General features: G+C 47.1%; 1 protein-coding gene across 1 annotated transcript in view; it reads right to left on the bottom strand.

Annotated features, from left to right (window-relative positions):
- Positions 1 to 14,212, bottom strand: part of LOC117395647 (unconventional myosin-Ie) — a 61,031-nt gene extending 46,819 nt beyond the window's left edge. Inside the window, exons 1-6 of the mRNA XM_059007446.1 lie at positions 13,877 to 14,212; positions 10,212 to 10,349; positions 9,639 to 9,728; positions 7,445 to 7,539; positions 6,591 to 6,678; positions 4,218 to 4,307 (exon numbers count right to left, since the gene is read on the bottom strand). Coding sequence (XP_058863429.1) covers positions 4,218 to 4,307; positions 6,591 to 6,678; positions 7,445 to 7,539; positions 9,639 to 9,728; positions 10,212 to 10,349; positions 13,877 to 13,879 — 504 coding nt within the window. The 5' untranslated portion in view covers positions 13,880 to 14,212. The remainder of the gene's footprint in view (positions 1 to 4,217; positions 4,308 to 6,590; positions 6,679 to 7,444; positions 7,540 to 9,638; positions 9,729 to 10,211; positions 10,350 to 13,876) is intronic.
- Positions 14,213 to 19,575: the final 5,363 nt, after the last annotated feature.

The following is a 19,575-nucleotide window of genomic DNA, read 5'->3' on the forward strand; positions in this document are numbered from 1 at the left end:
CAACCTAACCCTAACCCTCCCCATCACACTGCATAAACCATACAGCCACCCCCGACCTAACCCTAACCCTCCCCATCACACTGCATAAACCATACAGCCACCCCCAACCTAACCCTAACCCTCCCCATCACACTGCATAAACCCTACAGCCAACCCCAACCTAACCCTAACCCTCCCCATCACACTGCATAAACCCTACAGCCAACCCCGACCTAACCCTAACCCTCCCCATCACACTGCATAAACCCTGCAGCCAACCCTGACCTAACCCTAACCCAACCCTAACCCTCCCCATCACACTGCATAAACCCTGCAGCCAACCCCGACCTAACCCTAACCCTCCCCATCACACTGCATAAACCCTACAGCCAACCCCGACCTAAACCTCCCCATCACACTGCATAAACCCTGCAGCCAACCCCGACCTAACCCTAACCCTCCCCATCACACTGCATAAACCCTACAGCCAACCCCGACCTAACCCTAACCATCACACTGCATAAACCCTGCAGCCAACCCCGACCTAACCCTAACCCTCCCCATCACACTGCATAAACCCTGCAGCCAACCCCGACCTAACCCTAACCATCACACTGCATAAACCCTACAGCCAACCCCGACCTAACCCTAACCCTCCCCATCACACTGCATAAACCCTACAGCCAACCCCGACCTAACCCTAACCCTCCCCATCACACTGCATAAACCCTACAGCCAACCCTGACCTAACCCTAACCCTCCCCATCACACTGCATAAACCCTGCAGCCAACCCCAACCTAACCCTAACCCTCCCCATCACACTGCATAAACCATACAGCCACCCCCGACCTAACCCTAACCCTCCCCATCACACTGCATAAACCATACAGCCACCCCCGACCTAACCCTAACCCTCCCCATCACACTGCATAAACCCTACAGCCAACCCCAACCTAACCCTAACCCTCCCCATCACACTGCTTAAACCCTACAGCCAACCCCGACCTAACCCTAACCCTCCCCATCACACTGCATAAACCCTGCAGCCAACCCCGACCTAACCCTAACCATCACACTGCATAAACCCTGCAGCCACCCCTGACCTAACCCTCCCCATCACACTGCATAAACCCTACAGCCACCCCCGACCTAACCCTCCCCATTACACTGCATAAACCCTGCAGCCACCCCCGACCTAACCCTAACCATCACACTGCATAAACCCTGCAGCCAATCCTGACCTAACCCTAACCCTCCCCATCACACTGCATAAACCCTACAGCCAACCCCAACCTAACCCTAACCCTCCCCATCACACTGCATAAACCCTACAGCCAACCCCGACCTAACCCTAACCCTCCCCATCACACTGCATAAACCCTGCAGCCAACCCCGACCTAACCCTAACCATCACACTGCATAAACCCTGCAGCCAACCCCGACCTAACCCTAACCCTCCCCATCACACTGCATAAACCCTACAGCCAACCCCGACCTAACCCTCCCCATCACACTGCATAAACCCTGCAGCCAACCCCGACCTAACCCTAACCCCTCCCCATCACACTGCATGAACCCTGCAGCCACCCCCGACCTAACCCTAACCCTCCCCATCACACTGCATAAACCCTACAGTCAACCTCAACCTAACCCTAACCCTCCCCATCACACTGCATAAACCCTGCAGCCAACCCCAACCTAACCCTAACCCTCCCCATCACACTGCATAAACCCTGCAGCCAACCCCGACCTAACCCTAACCCTCCCCATCACACTGCATAAACCCTGCAGCCAACCCCGACCTAACCCTAACCCTCCCCATCACGCTGCATAAACCCTACAGCCAACCCTGACCTAACCCTAACCCTCCCCATCACACTGCATAAACCCTGCAGCCAACCCCGACCTAACCCTAACCATCACACTGCATAAACCCTACAGCCAACCCCAACCTAACCCTAACCCTCCCCATCACACTGCATAAACCCTACAGCCACCCCCGACCTAACCCTAACCCTCCCCATCACACTGCATAAACCCTACAGCCAACCCCGACCTAACCCTAACCCTCCCCATCACACTGCATAAACCCTGCAGCCAACCCCAACCTAACCCTAACCCTCCCCATCACACTGCATAAACCCTGCAGCCAATCCTGACCTAACCCTAACCCTCCCCATCACACTGCATAAACCCTGCAGCCAACCCCGACCTAACCCTAACCCTCCCCATCACACTGCATAAACCCTGCAGCCACCCCCGACCTAACCTTAACCCTCCCCATCACACTGCATAAACCCTGCAGCCAATCCTGACCTAACCCTAACCCTCCCCATCACACTGCATAAACCCTGCAGCCAACCCCGACCTAACCCTAACCCTCCCCATCACACTGCATAAACCCTGCAGCCAACCCCGACCTAACCCTAACCCTCCCCATCACACTGCATAAACCCTGCAGCCAACCCCGACCTAACCCTAACCCTCCCCATCACACTGCATAAACCCTACAGCCAACCCCAACCTAACCCTAACCCTCCCCATCACACTGCATAAACCCTGCAGCCAACCCCGACCTAACCCTCCCCATCACACTGCATAAACCCTGCAGCCAACCCCGACCTAACCCTAACCATCACACTGCATAAACCCTACAGCCAACCCCAACCTAACCCTAACCCTCCCCATCACACTGCATAAACCCTGCAGCCACCCCCGACCTAACCCTAACCCTCCCCATCACACTGCATAAACCCTGCAGCCAACCCCGACCTAACCCTAACCATCACACTGCATAAACCCTACAGCCAACCCCAACCTAACCCTAACCCTCCCCATCACACTGCATAAACCCTGCAGCCACCCCCGACCTAACCCTAACCCTCCCCATCACACTGCATAAACCCTACAGCCAACCCCAACCTAACCCTAACCCTCCCCATCACACTGCATAAACCCTGCAGCCAACCCCGACCTAACCCTAACCCTCCCCATCACACTGCATAAACCCTACAGTCAACCTCAACCTAACCCTAACCCTCCCCATCACACTGCATAAACCCTGCAGCCACCCCCGACCTAACCCTAACCCTCCCCATCACACTGCATAAACCCTACAGCCAACCCCAACCTAACCCTCCCCATCACACTGCATAAACCCTGCAGCCAACCCCGACCTAACCCTAACCCTCCCCATCACACTGCATAAACCCTACAGTCAACCTCAACCTAACCCTAACTCTCCCCATCACACTGCATAAACCCTGCAGCCACCCCCGACCTAACCCTAACCCTCCCCATCACACTGCATAAACCCTACAGCCAACCCCAACCTAACCCTAACCCTCCCCATCACACTGCATAAACCCTGCAGCCAACCCCGACCTAACCCTAACCCTCCCCATCACACTGCATAAACCCTGTAGCCAACCTCGACCTAACCCTAACCCTCCCCATCACACTGCATAAACCCTACACAGCCAACCCTGACCTAACCCTAACCCTCCCCATCACACTGCATAAACCCTACAGCCAACCCCAACCTAACCCTACCCATCACACTGCATAAACCCTACAGCCAACCCCAACCTAACCCTCCCCATCACACTGCATAAACCATGCAGCCACCCCCGACCGAACCCTCCCCATCACACTGCATAAACCCTGCAGCCAATCCTGACCTAACCCTAACCCTCCCCATCACACTGCATAAACCCTACAGCCAACCCCAACCTAACCCTCCCCATCACACTGCATAAACCCTGCAGCCAATCCTGACCTAACCCTAACCCTCCCCATCACACTGCATAAACCCTGCAGCCAACCCCAACCTAACCCTCCCCATCACACTGCATAAACCCTGCATCCAAACCTGACCTAACCCTAACCCTCCCCATTACACTGCATAAACCCTGCAGCCAACCCCAACCTAACCCTCCCCATCACACTGCATAAACCCTACAGCCAACCCCGACCTAACCCTAACCCTCCCCATCACACTGCATAAACCCTGCAGCCAACCTCTAGATTGGACCTGCATATCTCTGACCAGGTTAAACGTTTAGGAAAGATTCAAAACTCTTAACACTTGGAAAACAAAGTTTAAACTCTAGACTTTTAACATCCCTAGTAATAATAACAGAGCTGTAATGGTAAGTGTGCATCCCTGGCACAGCAGCAGTCACACAGTTGGAAGCGACGCTGTTTGAAGGTGCTGGGATGTGACTGGCGCACTCACGAATCTGCTGGAGTTGTTGTTGCGCACAGTCTTGGCGTTGCCGAATGCTTCCAGCAGAGGGTTGGACTGGAGGATGATGTCTTTAACGTGCTGCGACACAGAAGGAGAGGTCAGAGTGAGAGAGGCACAATCAAGCAAGAATGCCCAGCGCAGGGGGCTTCACCAGAGAGTACAGACCGCTGCTCCATTACAAGGGAATGGAAAGACCAAACCCTGTGGAATATTGCTCTGAGGGTTCAGGTGAATAAATGACAATGACTTCTAAATTAGAACATATAAATCAAGCATTAGAAATCCACCCATCACTTCCCAGAGCATCTAATCCTGTTCCCAGAGATCACCCTGTGCATATCATTATTTATTTCTTAGCAGACACCCTTATCCAGGGTGACTTACAAGATATCACATTATTTTGACATACAATTACCCATTTATACAGTTGGGTTTTTACTGGAGCAATCTAGGTAAAGTACCTTGTTCAAGGGTACAGCAGCAGCATCCCCCACCTGGGATTGAACCCACGACCCTCCGGTCAAGAGTCCAGAGCCCTAACCACTACTCTACACTGCATAGAACAGAAAGCATCACCTCCCAGAGCATCTAATCCTGTTCACAGAGATCATCCTGTGCATAGCACACGATGTATAACAGGACTGTGCAGGGGGGCCCTGCTTTCACACGATGTATAACAGGACTGTGCAGGGGGCCCTGCTTTCACACGATGTATAAGAGGACTGTGCAGGGGGCCCTCCTTTCACACGATGTATAAGAGGACTGTGCAATGGGCCCTGCTTTCACACGATGTATAACTGGACTGTGCAGGGGGGCCCTGCTTTCACACGATGTATAACAGGACTGTGCAGGGGGCCCTGCTTTCACACGATGTATAAGAGGACTGTGCAGGGGGCCCTGCTTTCACACGATGTAGAACAGGACTGTGCAGGGGGCCCTCCTTTCACACGATGTACAACAGGACTGTGCAGGGGGCCCTGCTTTCACACGATGTATAACAGGACTGTGCAGGGGGCCCTGCTTTCACACGATGTGTAACAGGACTGTGCAGGGGGCCCTGCTTTCACACGATGTATAACAGGACTGTGCAGGGGGCCCTGCTTTCACACAATGTAGAACAGGACTGTGCAGGGGGCCCTGCTTTCACACGATGTATAACAGGACTGCGCAGGGGGCCCTGCTTTCACACGATGTATAACAGGACTGCGCAGGGGGCCCTGCTTTCACACGATGTATAACAGGACTGCGCAGGGGGCCCTGCTTTCACACGATGTAGAACAGGACTGTGCAGGGGGCCCTCCTTTCACACGATGTACAACAGGACTGTGCAGGGGGCCCTGCTTTCACACGATGTATAACAGGACTGTGCAGGGGGCCCTCCTTTCACACGATGTACAACAGGACTGTGCAGGGGGCCCTGCTTTCACACGATGTATAACAGGACTGTGCAGGGGGCCCTGCTTTCACACGATGTGTAACAGGACTGTGCAGGGGGCCCTACTTTCACACGATGTAGAACAGGACTGTGCAGGGGGCCCTGCTTTCACACAATGTAGAACAGGACTGTGCAGGGGGCCCTGCTTTCACACGATGTACAACAGGACTGTGCAGGGGGCCCTGCTTTCACACGATGTATAACAGGACTGTGCAGGGGGCCCTGCTTTCACACGATGTATAACAGGACTGTGCAATGGGCCCTGCTTTCACACGATGTGTAACAGGACTGTGCAATGGGCCCTGCTTTCACACGATGTGTAACAGGACTGCGCAGGGGGCCCTGCTTTCACACGATGTATAAGAGGACTGCGCAGGGGGCCCTGCTTTCACACGATGTGTAACAGGACTGTGCAGGGGGCCCTGCTTTCACACGATGTATAAGAGGACTGTGCAATGGACCCTGCTTTCACACGATGTATAACAGGACTGCGCAGGGGGCCCTGCTTTCACACGATGTATAACAGGACTGCGCAGGGGGCCCTGCTTTCACACGATGTATAACAGGACTGTGCAGGGGGCCCTGCTTTCACACGATGTATAACAGGACTGTGCAGGGGGCCCTGCTTTCACACGATGCATTACAGGACTGTGCAGGGGGCCCTGCTTTCAGTGGGAGCCGTGCACAGCCGTGTTCACAACACCTTTTGTTTCTAGTTTCTTCCGGACGGTGTTCTTTTGGTTTTCCTTATTCTGCTCTGCAGTGTATCATCACCCGGCCAATAGCATGACTGCTCGCAGCCCGTGGCTTTTCATGTACACCGCTGCATTAAAACTCCCAGTATAGCACAGCACCACAGCACAACACAGCCCAGAAACAGCCCAGAAACACAGCACAGCCTAGAAACATAGCCCAGCCCGGCGTACCTGCACTTTGGGTCCTCCTCCAGACACTTTGGAGACGTAGGTCATGATGTATTTGGCAGCGACTGTCTTCCCTGCACCGCTCTCCCCACTGCAAAAAAAAAAAAAAAATCATGCGTCTGTTACAATCCTCACACACACACACACACACACACGCACACAAGCGGACACACACACACACGCACACGCACACACACGCACCCCCTAGTGCTGCCCAGTGTCCAGTATATCTGACATTGAGAAAATAGCCATTAAATAGGTATGGGACCATACCCAGGGCTGTAATGGAAACCTTAACACATCATTACAACAGAACTACTGAACATCAAACACATCAACAGTCTGCATGTAGCTACAGACAGGCACCTTCATATTGTCTAGACAGGTCAGGGCACCTCCAGGGAAGGCAGTAAGACTCCTATCGCTGAGCAGTTTCACCCATTCCAGGTTTTACAGCCAGCTTGATCAGCCCTGTGTATAGGTAACAAGCACAGGAGTGTCTTATTAAACTCCAGGAATAGATCAAACTGTTACACAATGGAAGTCTCATTTCCATCCCTGCAACTAGAGCCCCTTTCACACTGACATGCTCTGCCGGGGTTAGCATCTACCCGGGTCAGGAACGGCAGTCATGCATTTTGTCTCGCTCAACCCGGGTCAAAGCGTGTCGACCCACATCCTCAGCGTGACAGGGGATTAGGTTCAGACTAGAAGGCAGGAAGCACTGTTTGCTTGGACTAGCTCAGCAGGTAAAGTATCTAGCAGTTAGATTGTGTGCTAGCGAGTTGGCTCCCCCTAGTGGGGGTGAACGGTGTGCAGGCAGGGGGAGGGTCCTCCTCTCTCTCCTGCTCCCTTACCTGATGATGACACACTGGTTCTCTGCATCAATCAGCATGTTCCGGTACATGTTGTCAGCCAAGGCATAGACATGAGGGGGGTTCTCATACTGGGCCTGAACAGAGGAGGCAGACAACAGAGTTACAAAACATTCAAGCGACAGGCTCGGCATGACCACACATGGACAGTGCAGCCTGTCGTATCTGTGGAAGATGCCACACCCTGTATTACCCGATGGACCTGCGGCACGGTCATTTCCACACGCTGCTACCCACTGAACGCTACTGCTGGAACCTGATCAATGCACATTGTGTTAGGGGTCTCAAACAGTAAATTCAGCTCTTAGCATGACAGAATGGATTCAGTTGCTGCCTCTTCACGTAACTGCCCAGTTTACTCATGTTACATAAAAGAAATCGAGAAAGCCAAGGATTCATATATAATCACTACACTGTTAAATACAGAAACAAGTTTTTCCACTGACCTCCAAAGCCAGTTCATGTGTGTGTGTGTGTGTGTGCTTCCTTGTTGTTGGTCTCAGGTGAGCAGCTCAGTGCAGAAAAACCTGTCGTGTTGCTTTGCATGGAATGAGAAAGCACAGCTAGTGCCTTTAGGAATCTATTCTGTATCACAGGGATTGCTTTATGAATCTATTCTGTATCACAGGGTGCTTTTGCAATCACTGTCACAGAAATTCTTTGCTTGCAGGGCTGTACTTCCATGTTTTAGACACACTGCTGTACCTGACAGTTCATTTATAATTCCCCCGAAGTTAATAAAGCAACTACAATGTAGAGCAACGACTCCCTCCGATGGACCCCTGGAACCAATGAAATCAGATAGAACAGGTTCTGCTGTACTAGAGGAAACTTCAGAAGGTCAAAACAGGTATCCAGCACCTGGCACTGTCTCCCAGTTCTCTAAGAATTTTTGTCTCTCTCAGGTCACCTGCACGAGCGAGCGGGCAGACGAGAGAGAGAGAGCGAGCGAGAGAGAGAGAGAGCGCACTCCCACTCAGGTTACTCATTAGGAGAGGAGGGGACCCCAGAATGGAGGGTGCTGTACAGACCCCCACTGGACAAGAGAGCAAGAGACAAGCAGGCTCCTCCACAGAATTGATCCTAATCTCAGCTCAACCTGCAGTTTCTGCTCGCAGGAGGAGACTGTTTTTCACAAGTACAGTGACTGTGAGAGATTAGAACCCCTCTTCCAGCTCCTGAGGGAGCAGCTGCAGGTCCTGGGGGTGGTTTTTACAAAAAAGATGTTCATCTTTGGGGTCCCCTACAGGCAGAAGCACAGGAACGTCTGTGTGCTCATTAATTTCCTCTTCGGACAGGCTAAATTAGCCATTTTAAAGTCCCGGAGGAACATGCGGACAGGTGCAGGGTGACTGAGGAGGTCAGGTTTTTTAGAGTGCTGGTGGTCTGCAGGCTCATGGTGGATTTCACCTATTTTAAATTAGTCAGCGACCTGCAGGGCTTCCAGGAGAAATGGTGTGTGGGAGAGGCTGTCTGCTCGGTGAGTGAGGAGGGAGACATTCTTGTATTTATATAGTGTTAATTTTTATTTTGTACTCGTAGTCTGCTTTATTAATGTGTTTTTGATTTATATTTATGATCCTTTTGTATTTTAAAGAAGAATGTTTTTTTGAGATTTTAATGCTATGCGCTGGGGAGGCATCAGCTGATCCTCAGAGGCAGCAAAAGTCTAATTTTTGTTGTGTTTTTACTATATAGTATTGTGATGCATTTTAATTGGAATGATTAAAGGATTTTATAAGTCTCTCTCTCTCGCTCTCTCTCTGCCCAGATGGAAGTATTTTAGTCTCTCGGGTCACCTGAGCGAGCGGGCAGGTGAGAGAGAGAGAGAGAGAGGAGAGAGCACTCCCACTCAGGTTACTCATTCACTGCTCCTCCCGGCAGCCCTCCTCTGATTGGCTTCGGGAGCCAGGTGTGTAACCACGGTAATGGCGCTGCATTCCAAGGTGGAAACTCACACTGGGAGCTGCTCTGTTGTGAGACAGCCTGCTCTGAGCTCTGCAGTGGAGACTCTGAGCTGAGGACAAACATTCAGAGACAACAGGAACACAACGACCTGTCTGTCCCTGCTGAACACACACACAGCCTCCTGCACTCAGAAAACCAGAGACACAATCATGTTACGTGTTTCTGTTCAGTTCTCACACACGCACACACACGCACAGTGGATACTCACAGCTCCCTGGTACAGCTCGATCTCCTTGTCTGTGAAGTAGGGCAGCTGTTTGAAAGGATTGACAGAGATGAGAACGGGCCCGATGTAGGTCTGGGAACGCTGGGTTAAGGAATTCACAGGAAGAACGGCACCACAGGAGTGGCAATAAACACTCCTATTGCATAGCAGCTTCACCCATTCCAGCTTTTACTACAAGCTTGATAAGCCAGTGTGTATAGCCAACAAGCTCAGGTGTGTCTTATTAAACTCCTAGTAAAGCCAGGACTACTATACACCGAATTCTAGGTGCAATGTTTGACTTGTTTTAGTTTTAGAATTTCTTAATTTAGGGAAAAAAACAAAACTTTAACATCTAGTCCCTGACAGTGTATATACCCCAAAAAAGCAGGCCAAAACATAAATATGCCACTTCTCTTTAAACAGAGAATAATGCATGGGCTAGTGTGTGATATGAGAACACAGTGCCCCACAAGGCAATGGCTCCACACATCAGGTACGATTCACTGCGATTACTCTGCTAGCTGTGTGCTTCAGGCTCCGCTCTGAAGAGTGCAGGACGCAGGGAGAGGATACGAAGATGTAGTCGTCCATGTAGCGTTTCTTGAGGTTGTCCACGATGGCGTCATCGTTGATCTTGGACAGCAGGACCATGTCATCCACGCCGCTCACCTTCACGTTCTGGGTCTGCCAGTGATAGCGGTCCTTACTGCCCTGCGGAGCAGAGAGAGAGACATGGAGACACGTGGACAAGAAACCAACACCAAAGCACAGTACTCACTGAAGTTTTAAAACTAGTCCAGATGTATGTGTTAGCCCCCTTTGCTAGACAGATAGTCGCTTTCCAGTAAGAACTTCACTTAATAAACTAATTGGGAGGGAGGCAGGCAGTGTGGGCTCGTGGCTGGAGCCATTAGTGCTCACAGCCGTATGCAGATTTTAAGCTTATATGATTGTACTGTTTATTTAGTGGTAATAAAGTGCAAAACAGAAGTAGATTGATTGAAGCTTCAGAGAGCACGAATCTCTCGTCTGATGACCCCGAATGTCAGAGGGAATAGATCAGTAAGAGCACCGAACCCTTTGTTTCTGGCACGAACACTGGAGGAGCTTTAAAAGCCAAAAATACATTAGCTGCATTGAACGTTAGTACTGCATGATGTGAACTGTGCTGCTCTTCCAGGACTTTCATTTGTATTTTAATGTTACCAGCGTATCATATTAAAATGAGTAATACATTTCCTAATCATTAACACATAACTGTCAAGTTGTGTTTTTATTATCATGGTTTTATTTATTTATTTTTTTAACTGCCTCTTTTGTCACAACATGCAAGATAAAGTTTATTTCTATGCCATGCTTGGGGGTTGGGGGGGGGGGGGAGTAATGCTTGCATTAGCTGTAGTGATTGTGAGAGCACGGATTAGAAATGGGACCAGCAGAACAGATTACTGAGATTGTTTTCCTCCTAGTTTAAATCTGTATTTCAAATCGGTTTATTTGTATCTTTTATTGTTGTCGTGGACTCTTTGGCTGTCAGTGTAGTTGCTGTTCTGTCTCGATGGCAGAGCGCTGTGTTTATTCATGTTTAGAAAGTAAGCAGTGATGCAGTTTGATTGTGCTTTTCTAATGTGGCCGTGTAGGTGCTGTGAAACTCAGGAATGAGCAACAATGCAGCACTGCGATTGGCTGAAACACTTTCCAGCATGCTGATGCAGAGTCGTTATCGGCCTGAGATGGGATGTCGGTGTGGTTCAGTTGCGTGGTCCATGTGAAAGATTTCTGGGGATGCGCCTGGTTGGAGCAGAGGACTGGATGGGAGGGAGGCAGTGTCGCTCTAGTGGTTAGAGCTGAGGACTGGGAGGGAGGGAGGCAGTGTCGCTCTAGTAGTTAGAGCTGAGGACTGGGAGGGAGGGAGGCAGTGTCGCTCTAGTAGTTAGAGCTGAGGACTGGGAGGGAGGGAGGCAGTGTCGCTCTAGTGGTTAGAGCTGAGGACTGGGAGGGAGGGAGGGAGGCAGTGTTGCTCTAGTGGTTAGAGCTGAGGACTGGGAGGGAGGGAGGCAGTGTTGCTCTAGTGGTTAGAGCTGAGGACTGGAAGGGAGGGAGGCAGTGTCGCTCTAGTGGTTAGAGCTGAGGACTGGGAGGGAGGGAGGCAGTGTCGCTCTAGTGGTTAGAGCTGAGGACTGGGAGGGAGGGAGGCAGTGTCGCTCTAGTGGTTAGAGCTGAGGACTGGAAGGGAGGGAGGCAGTGTTGCTCTAGTGGTTAGAGCTGAGGACTGGAAGGGAGGGAGGCAGTGTCGCTCTAGTAGTTAGAGCTGAGGAGGACACATTGTGGAATTGTTACTGAGCGATGAAGTGTTACTCCTCCTGTCTGGAGAAGGGGAGGGGAGGGGAGGGCTCCCCCGCAGGCAGGCTGCCACATCGCACTGGCCTCCAGGCACAGTAACTGGAATCATTTTATTATCATGATAGAAAGCCAACCACTCCCACTGTGAATCACACTCCCAGCACTGAAGCAGTTCAGCCTGCAGTGATGAACAAGACCTTGCTGAACCGCTGGTCTGCTCCACTCAACTTCTTAGAGTCTCACCTCAGCCTACAGTCAATGCAGTTCCTAACACAGCAGGGACAGGAATAAGACTCCCATTGCAGCGCAGTTTGATCCTTTCCTGGTTTTACTAGGAGTTTAGTGAGACACACTGTGGATAATCAAGCTGGTAGTAAAACCTGGAATGGATGAAACTGCAGGGAGAAGGTGAGCACAATGCTAGACGACGTGCTTGTCGGGGTTTGGGTTTATAATCGCGCGGCTTTCATTTCTGATACTCGTTGTGTTCTAAGGAACAACACAGCATCAGAATAAGGATTTAATATCGAGCTCTCTCGTGGAATATTAGTTCATGTAAACGGCGTATTTCAAATACATGCGTCTCTCTATTCCTGCGTGTGTAGCTGCTAGACCCAGCGCCGCAAATAATACATCACATTAGAATCAGGTGTGAACCGTGCGGCGTAATTTAAGGAATTGGAGTGTGTTGATAGCAGACATTATGTATTAGGTATGTTTTTTGGATTGTGTTTCATATATAACTGAAAACACAACGATAACTTGAGATACAGTTTAAATTGCCTTCGCATTGTTATGAATACCTACATTCGTGTTCTTCGACTGCAGTTCGCCTTGCTTCGTAAGGAGTAATAAAGTTATATTCTATACATATGCTAATTACTATAATTTCCAGTTGTATTTATTTATTTTTTTGGTTAGTTTTAGAAAAAATAAAAATACAGCACGAGACAGTTGATTTGAATTTACAGTCCATTTCATTTCAACGTGGGGAATGAGGAACCAGGCTGTGTCGTTGTGACCGCGGAATGGAGTTTAATTGTTCACAGTTGTCCCACAATGAAAGTTTGGATTTCTGGCGGTCTGTCTCTTACGCTCCGCTGCACATCAAGTGCGTTCTTCGAATTGCGACGACAGCGTTAACCTTTTACACCAGGGAGGGCAATACGATCCCCATGGCACAGCGGTCTGATCCATTCCTGGTTTTACTGCGAGTTTAATAAGCCACACCTGAGCTTGTTACCTACACTGTGGCTAATCAAGCTCGTAGTAAAACCTGGACTGGGATTATTATTATTATTATTATTTATTTATTTCTTAGCAGACGCCCTTATCCAGGGCGACTTACAATCGTAAGCAAATACACTTCAAGTGTTACAATACAAGTAATGCAATAAGAGCAAGATGCTGCAGCAGGAGTCTTATTGCCATCCATGTACACAATGCGCGCGGCTCACGAATGGTTTATGGTTAAAGACCTTTTTGTTTATTTTTTAACCTGTGGAATCCACCCCTGTTCTGGCTTCGCTTTAGTCTTTAGAGAAAATGACAAAAGGAAACTTTTATACACCATATACACCATAATTGTGTTTTGGTTTCTGTTGTTAAAATAAAACTAATAATAAAGTGAACCTTTTAAGAAAAATGCGTTAAGACATGCTTCTCGCGTGTGTCTTGTGCGTCCACAAAACTGTAATAGGTATGTGGTGTGTACGTTATCAGTTTATAGTAATAATAAAGGATTTACGCGTTTTTGTTATAAACATAAACATAGTTTTAGAACGCGGTGCAATGTTGTGTTTATAAATAAAAAATAAAAAAAACGAAAACAAACGCGTTTTCTTTGTGTCAGGAATGCGTTAAACCACAGCAAAAAGGTAAAATGTATAACCTACCATTGTGAAGTTATTTGTTCAGTCACTTCCTGAAAGAAAAAAAAAAAAGTTGGGAAAAGCTCTTCCCGTGCTATTAAGCAGCAAACCCGTCCCGCTCGGATATTCCAGAGGTGAAAAGCGAAGAGCCGGAGTTTATAAAATATCCATGACATTTACTGTGTCAGGAGTCCAACTTCAGAGGAATTCCAGCACAGCCTCTCAGACTATCGTTGGTGTTGTTGAACGCGCATGGGGTGGGGTAAACTCAGGGGCGCTTCGGGCTGCAGTATAACAGGTTACAAGTACAGACAGGTGAGGCACAGAAAAGTATTCCACTAATTGAATTGTGGGTATTTGAAACAAACACGGGAGACACGGGTTTATCAAGTGGAACAATCGCTCCATCTGCCGGCAGGTTACAGTACTGCAGTATCGATTTACCGCATGTTTGTGTAGTTCACGTATTTCACGTTCCTTAGCGGCCCTTCCGGTTGTACTGCTTCGGAATCAGTTCACCTTTTTGTTTTGAATAACGGGTTCTTCACTGGGAAAGCTCTCTGGAAGGGCTAGCCCAAAACTGAGAAGTTCATATATGTGAAACTCAAGTGATATGTTGCAATATTGTGACAGACAGCGCTGGCCAAGTGTTGCATCAACTAGAATTGTAGGATTGAGACATAATATACACCACACTCTGTGTGTGTGTGTGTAATACACACACTACCGGTCAAAAGTTTTAGAACACCCCCATTTTTCCAGTTTTTATTGAAATTTAAGCAGTTCAAGTCCAGTGAATAACCTGAAATGGTACAAAGGTAAGCGGTAAACTGCCAGAGGTTAAAAAAAAAAGTTTAGGTTACCAAAAACTGAAAAATAATGTACATTTCAGAGTTATACAAAAAGGCCTTTTTCAGGGAACAAGTAATGGGTTAACAACTTACAGCTGTTCTGCAGCAATGGAAGTAAATTAAGCCTTGAAAGTTGATGCTAACAATTCCTACAGGTGTCCCAACTTTTGTTGATTACTTACAAACCCTCTGTCTGTATAAAAGCAGTGTTGGAACAGACTGTGTTACTACACCCTCTTAAGCATTATTTGGACAGTATTGTACTGCAGGAAGTAGTATTTTGCTCTCATAATGGCGAGAAAAAGGCAATTAACAAAGGAAGACAGACAGACCATTATAACCCTTAAAAGTGTAGGTCTTTCCTTTAGAGAAATTGCAAAGAAAGCCAAGGTGTCAGTGAGTAGTTTCCTACACCATCAAAAGGCACTTGGAAACTGAAGGAAACAGGAAGAGGTCTGGCAGACCCAAAGCCACAACAGACAAGTTTCTGAGAGTCAACAGCCAGCGTGATAGGCGGCTCACAGGACAACAGCTTAACACTGGTCGAAGTAAGCAAGTCTCAGTTTCAACTGTGAAGAGAAGACTTCGAGCTGCAGGTTTGACAGGTCGAGTGGTAGTAAGAAAGCCATTGCTAAGATGGCAAAATAAGAAAAAGAAGCTTGCCTGGGCCATGAAGCACCGCCAGTGGACTACTGAAGACTGGAAGAAAGTCTTATAGACCGATGAATCAAAATTTGAAATCTTCGGTTCATCACGCAGGGTTTTTGTATGCCGTCGAGTAGGCGAAAGGATGGTTCCTCGGTGTGTGACACCAACTGTCAAACATGGAGGAGGAAGCGTGATGGTCTGGGGCTCTTTTGCTGGATCCAGAGTCGGCGACTTGCACAGAGTGACTGGCACCCTGAACCAAAACTGCTACCACAGCACTTTGCAGCGGCATGCAATACCCTCTGGTATACGCCTAGTTGGTCAGGGGTTCATCCTACAGCAAGATAATGACCCAAAACATACCTCCAGGCTATGTCAGAACTACCTTAGAAGAAAAGAACAAGACGGTAGGCTTCAAATCATGGAATGGCCAGCACAGACTCCAGACTTAAACCCCATCGAGCTGGTTTGGGATGAACTGGACAGAAGGGTGAAAGCAAAGCAACCTACAAGTGCAACACATCTGTGGGAACTTCTGCAACAGTGTTGGGAAGAACTTTCCGAACAATATTTGATTTCCATTGTAGAAAGAATGGCACGAGTGTGTTCGGCTGTTATATCTGCAAAAGGTGGCTACTTTGATGAGTCAAAAATTTAGATTAAATTTTGTTAAACAAAACGATTCCATGATTTCTTTTTTATCTCCAATTGTTTATTTGTTCTATGCTTTAATTTCAGAGTACATTGAGACATTAAACTGCGTAAATTTCAATAAAAACTGGAAAAATGGAGGTGTTCTAAAACTTTTGACCGGTAGTGTGTGTATGTGTGTGTGTATATATTATATATATATATATATTATATATATATATATATATATATATATTATATATATATATATATATATATACACATATACACACACACACACACACACACACAGACGTGCTCAAATTTGTTGGTACCCCTCCACAAAAAACAAAGAATGCACAATTTTCTCTGAAATAACTTGAAACTGACAAAAGTAATTGGCATCCACCATTGTTTATTCCATATTTAATAGAAATCACTTTGCTTTTGATTTTTTTTTCAACATAATATTGTAAATAATAAAACAAATGAAAATGGCATGGACAAAAATGATGGGACCGCTAACCTAATATTTTGTTGCACAACCTTTAGAGGCAATCACTGCAATCAAACGTTTTCTGTAGCTCTCAATGAGACTTCTGCACCTGTTAACAGGTAGTTTGGCCCACTCTTCCTGAGCAAACTGCTCCAGCTGTCTCAGGTTTGATGGGTGCCTTCTCCAGACTGCAAGTTTCAGCTCTTTCCATAGATGTTCGATAGGATTCAGATCAGGACTCATAGAAGGCCACTTCAGAATAGTCCAATGTTTTGTTCTTATCCATTCTTGGGTGCTTTTAGCTGTGTGTTTTGGGTCATTATCCTGTTGGAGGACCCATGACCTGCGACTGAGACAGAGCTTTCTGACACTGGGCAGTACGTTTCGCTCCAGAATGCCTTGATAGTCTTGAGATTTCATTGTGCCCTGCACAGATTCAAGGCACCCTGTGCCAGGCACAGCAAAGCAGCCCCAAAACATAACCGAGCCTCCTCCATGTTTCACTGTAGGTATGGTGTTCTTTTCTTTGAAAGCTTCATTTTTTTGTCTGTGAACATAGAGCTGATGTGACTTGCCAAAAAGCTCCAGTTTTGACTCATCTGTCCAAAGGACATTCTCCCAGAAGGATTGTGGCTTGTCAATATGCATTTTAGCAAATTCCAGTCTGGCTTTTTTATGTTTTTCTTTCAAAAGTGGAGTCCTCCTGGGTCTTCTTCCATGGAGCCCACTTTCGCTCAAAAAGCGACGGATGGTGCGATCAGAAACTGACGTACCTTCACCTTGGAGTTCAGCTTGTATCCCTTTGGCAGTTATCCTTGGTTCTTTTTCTACCATTCGCACTATCCTTCTGTTCAATCTGGGGTCGATTTTCCTCTTGCAGCCGCGCCCAGGGAGGTTGGCTACAGTTCCATGGACCTTAAACTTCTTAATAATATTTGCAACTGTTGTCACAGGAACATCAAGCTGCTTGGAGATGGTCTTGTAGCCTTTACCTTTACCATGCTTGTCTATTATTTTCTTTCTGCTCTCCTCAGACAACTCTCTCCTTTGCTTTCTCTGGTCCATGTTCAGTGTGGTGCACACAATGATACCAAACAGCACAGTGACTACTTTTCTCCATTTAAATAGGCTGAATGACTGATTACAAGATTGGAGACATGTGTGATACTAATTAAAGAAACTAATTAGTTTGAAATATCACTATAATCCAATTATTTATTATCTTTTCTAAGGGGTACCAACAAATGTGGCCAGGCCATTTTAGAATATCTTTGTAGAATAAGCAATAATTCATCTCTTTTCACAGCTTCTTTGCTTTATTCTATGACATACCAAAGGCATGCAAGTATACATGATAAAATAGCTTTTAATTTAATCACTTTTCAGGAGGAATGAAGCATTATTTCAATGAGCTGTAAGGGTACCAACAAATTTGAGCACGTCTGTATATATATATATATATATATATATATATATATAAATAATATGATCATTTAACCTCATGTAAAGAAACTGGGCAGTCTTGGATAAAGCACCTGCCAACCAAACACCAGCCTACCTGCTCTCTCAAACCGTGACTGACACTGGCCTGCATGAATGTAACTCGTACAGCTATGGCCAAAAGTTTTGCATCACCGACATAATTAACTAATTATGCTTCATGAAGTCAAATGAAACCTGCTGAACAATGGTTACATTAACATATTAAATTATGTACTGCTTTGTAGTTTTCCATATACAAAAAACTAACATTTCAAAATCTACCACTTCATCTAGCAAACTCTAACACAAAATACTGTGTTGGTATTATGGCTTCCTGTAGCCTTTTGCGATTTCATTTTGTAGTTTTTGTTTTAATTTGATCAATTGATTTTCACAGAATGTGTAAGCGCTTACCAGTGGTAGTGGGAGGCCTCCGTCAAAAATCTATTTCATGAAAGCACAGGGTCTGTAGGTGGGAATTCTGCCTGTCAGCCATGGCTACAGATGCATACTTCCTCTGGCTGTTGTTTCACCTCTCATGGGGTCTAATTGCAGAATGAGCTCGTCTTTGCTGGCCGGTACAGGTAGGTACGCTCTCGTGCACACCGTGACGTCAATGCTGTTGTATTGAGCAGCGGCTACACAGATCAGAATGGGTTGTATTGGAATTTGTAGCGGGCAGATTCCATTTCCAGATATTTATTTATTTATCCCCACCAGAAACAAATGGTTTAAAGAGAGTGTAGCTAAAAAAAGTAAATACTATAAAAAAAAATAAAATAAAAAGAAATCCCAACTCTTACCTCAAAGGTCTCAAGGGTGCAGTTTTGTATCGAACGTGTATTTGTTTAAAACATCATGAGCCACTTTCTCAAAGTGTTACTCCAGTCTATAATGAACCCCTGTTCATTTTACAAAACTAAAATCAAAACAACCAAGCTATGTACTCCAAGTTCTCTTCAGCACTCTTGAGGCGTTTGCTTTGGCCCCACATGTGTTACAACACTTAGGCTGGGACCAAATCAAAACTTTGACAACCCACTAATCGCACTTAACAAAACTATTTAATAGCATTTTCTTTTTATGAGTAGAAGAAATAAGATACTTACAAAAAAAACAAAACACTATTAAATAGTTTTGTTAAGTGCGATTAGCGGGTTGTCAAAGTTTTGATTTGATCCGGGCCTTAGTTAAAGAAACCACGGCTTCAAAGCTCTTTTCATATCATTATTTCATGTTGACTTAATAGCAAAATACAACAGCTAACAAAGTGCTTCCTGGTACCCAATGGCTTCCTGTGCTGTAGGTCAGATCCACGCCAATGATCCAACTGCAAGTAACCACGTGACCTACAGCAGAGGAAATCATCAAGTAGTAGGAAGCAGCGTCTAAGCATCTATACTAGTGTTGTGTTTGAGGAATACATGTCAGGCTGTGATCAGGGCAGACAGAGGCCAGCCTCATAGATTACAATGCCCAGGCTGTGATCAGGGCAGAGAGAGGCCAGCCTCATAGATTACAATGCCCAGGCTGTGATCAGGGCAGAGAGAGACCAGCCTCATAGATTACAATGCCCAGGCTGTGATCAGAGCAGAGAGAGGCCAGCCTCATAGATT

Source organism: Acipenser ruthenus, chromosome 35, assembly GCF_902713425.1.
Source record: "Acipenser ruthenus chromosome 35, fAciRut3.2 maternal haplotype, whole genome shotgun sequence".
Classification (NCBI taxonomy): domain Eukaryota; kingdom Metazoa; phylum Chordata; class Actinopteri; order Acipenseriformes; family Acipenseridae; genus Acipenser; species Acipenser ruthenus.